This window comes from Corvus brachyrhynchos, unplaced genomic scaffold (genome assembly GCF_000691975.1).
Source record: "Corvus brachyrhynchos isolate BGI_N302 unplaced genomic scaffold, ASM69197v1 scaffold167, whole genome shotgun sequence".
NCBI classification, from domain to species: domain Eukaryota; kingdom Metazoa; phylum Chordata; class Aves; order Passeriformes; family Corvidae; genus Corvus; species Corvus brachyrhynchos.
In genome coordinates this window covers 3,404,139-3,406,178 of record NW_008239547.1, presented here as the reverse complement: position 1 = coordinate 3,406,178, position 2,040 = coordinate 3,404,139, and the positions used below count along the sequence as shown (strand labels likewise).

The following is a 2,040-nucleotide window of genomic DNA, read 5'->3' as shown; positions in this document are numbered from 1 at the left end:
TTACTTTATGTAAAATTACTTTAGAGAAAAAAAATCCCAGCAGCACCAAAAGCAAATACAGATTAAAAAAAACCCCAACAAACCAACCAAACAAAAAACCCCCACAAAAACCCAACAATGGAATCACAACACAGTGATGAGTAGTACATCCCATGCTGATTTCCAGTGTTCTGCAGTTATTGAGAGATTCCATGATTTTCCTCCCAAAAACGTGCTTAGTTACAAAGCTTGTAAGAAATGCATTGAAAAAAAAAATCCTGTTTTGTTTAGTCCCATTACATTATTTTATAGACCAGTAGAATATTACAGTCACTCCCACTGATATTATTCAGATCTAACTTAGTTAAACCCAAAGCATCACTTCTTGAAAAGGTTTTTAGTACCTCACTCTTCTGAGGATCATGCTCTGGGGAGGTGTCCCTTTGAACAGGCTTTATGGATGCTTTGCTGGCAGAAGTTGTGGAGCTTTTTGGTGAATGAAAGGCATTGATTAGGTGACTCAGAGGAACAGTAGCCTGGAAAAAAAAAAAAACAGATAAAGACTTAAGCTTGTTTAAATTATTTAAACATACTTCTATTCCAAATTCTGACTTATAACTGTGTATCTTGTACACTGCCTTTTAACTGAGGTCTTAACTATAAACTACATGACCTTCAACACCACAGTGTTAGCTGATACCTCTTTTTAAGGAGAAAAAAAAGGAAGTTTAAGGATGTATGACAGATTAGAAGCTCATATTTTCATCTGTAAAGCAATACTTTTATAACTTGAGTTATCTATACTTTTTCCTGCATTATTAAAAGCTATTCCCAAATTTTGCCTTTATGTTTTCTTCCTTGGGATTTCAACTTAAGGATCAAAATAAAACTATGCAAAACACACAGTCAAATCTGCAGTTCAGCAGCATTCAGCCAACTCCACCTCATGAATCAGTACAGAAGTCCAGGTGTACCACATATCAGGGCTCCTCCACTTAACATGACTACATCTCTTGTGAATACAAGGTACAAATAACTCCAGCAGCTCTGAAACTCCTCATTCTCAGTACACGTCACTAGGAAGGAGCTGGAATATAACTGGCTGCTGGAATGATCCCTGATTGCAATACCTGATTGAAGCTTAATTGGGTACGTGTTTGAATGTCCTTCTGAAAGGACTACCATCTCTGTGTTGACTAGACAGACAATCAAAAGACACAGTGCTGTGAGACATGAAAACTGCCTCATAATTAATTGTCTAAAGTTATAATTAGACTCAGAGTTTGTGGTAAAACCATAAAGCCTCCAGAGGTCAAAGCCAACACCTCAACCACTAACCAGACCTTCCATCTGCATTTACCACTCTGGTGAAATGACGCATTCCTAGAAACATACAAATTCTTCTATTTCACTACTCTAATGAAAGCTATAAATACATTCTCCACATGTGAAAAGAACAATCACATTGCATTGTGGAATAAGACTATCATATACTGATACAAAACTTAAAAATAAAACCAAAACCACTGGTCAAGATCAAAGTTCATAAAACTCACCAGTCCCATCAAACTCACTGTCTAATTAACGATGTCTTCCCGATTGCTTTCGGACTGTTCTATACAACAAATTACCGACAGCTTTCCCTCCCCTAACGCTTCTAAGTCACTTCCTTTTGGCTTTCACAACAACCCGTTAAAATTAACAGCAGTTTAGTAACACACATCACCACCCTTTGCTTTTACTACAAAAACAGATACTAAGAAACGCCATCTATGGTTATTTCGTCATTTCAGCCTGCTTTTACTCTTTATAAGATTTTATTGTACCTTCCTCTCTCCTCCATGTAAGCACTTTTTTTCCTCGATACGGACCCCAGGCCGCCATGGCCCCCACCCGATCCTCTCCCCGCTGCGGCCCTGCTGACGCCCAAAGCCCCAGGAACGTGGCAGGCGGGATCTCGGCTCCTCCCGCCGCGGCCCACAACCCCCGGGCCTTCCGAGCGCCTCCGCCCGGACACGAAGCGAGCCCCCGCGGGACAGCGGGCCCGGGGCGCGGCGACCC

General features: G+C 40.8%; 1 protein-coding gene across 1 annotated transcript in view; it reads right to left on the bottom strand.

Moving 5' to 3' along the window:
* The window catches only part of YME1L1 (YME1 like 1 ATPase), a 17,695-nt gene extending 15,832 nt beyond the window's left edge, over window positions 1-1,863 (bottom strand). Inside the window, exons 1-2 of the mRNA XM_017741412.1 lie at window positions 1,806-1,863; window positions 384-613 (exon numbers count right to left, since the gene is read on the bottom strand). Of these exons, the coding sequence (XP_017596901.1) occupies window positions 384-613; window positions 1,806-1,863 (288 nt within the window). The remainder of the gene's footprint in view (window positions 1-383; window positions 614-1,805) is intronic.
* Window positions 1,864-2,040: the final 177 nt, after the last annotated feature.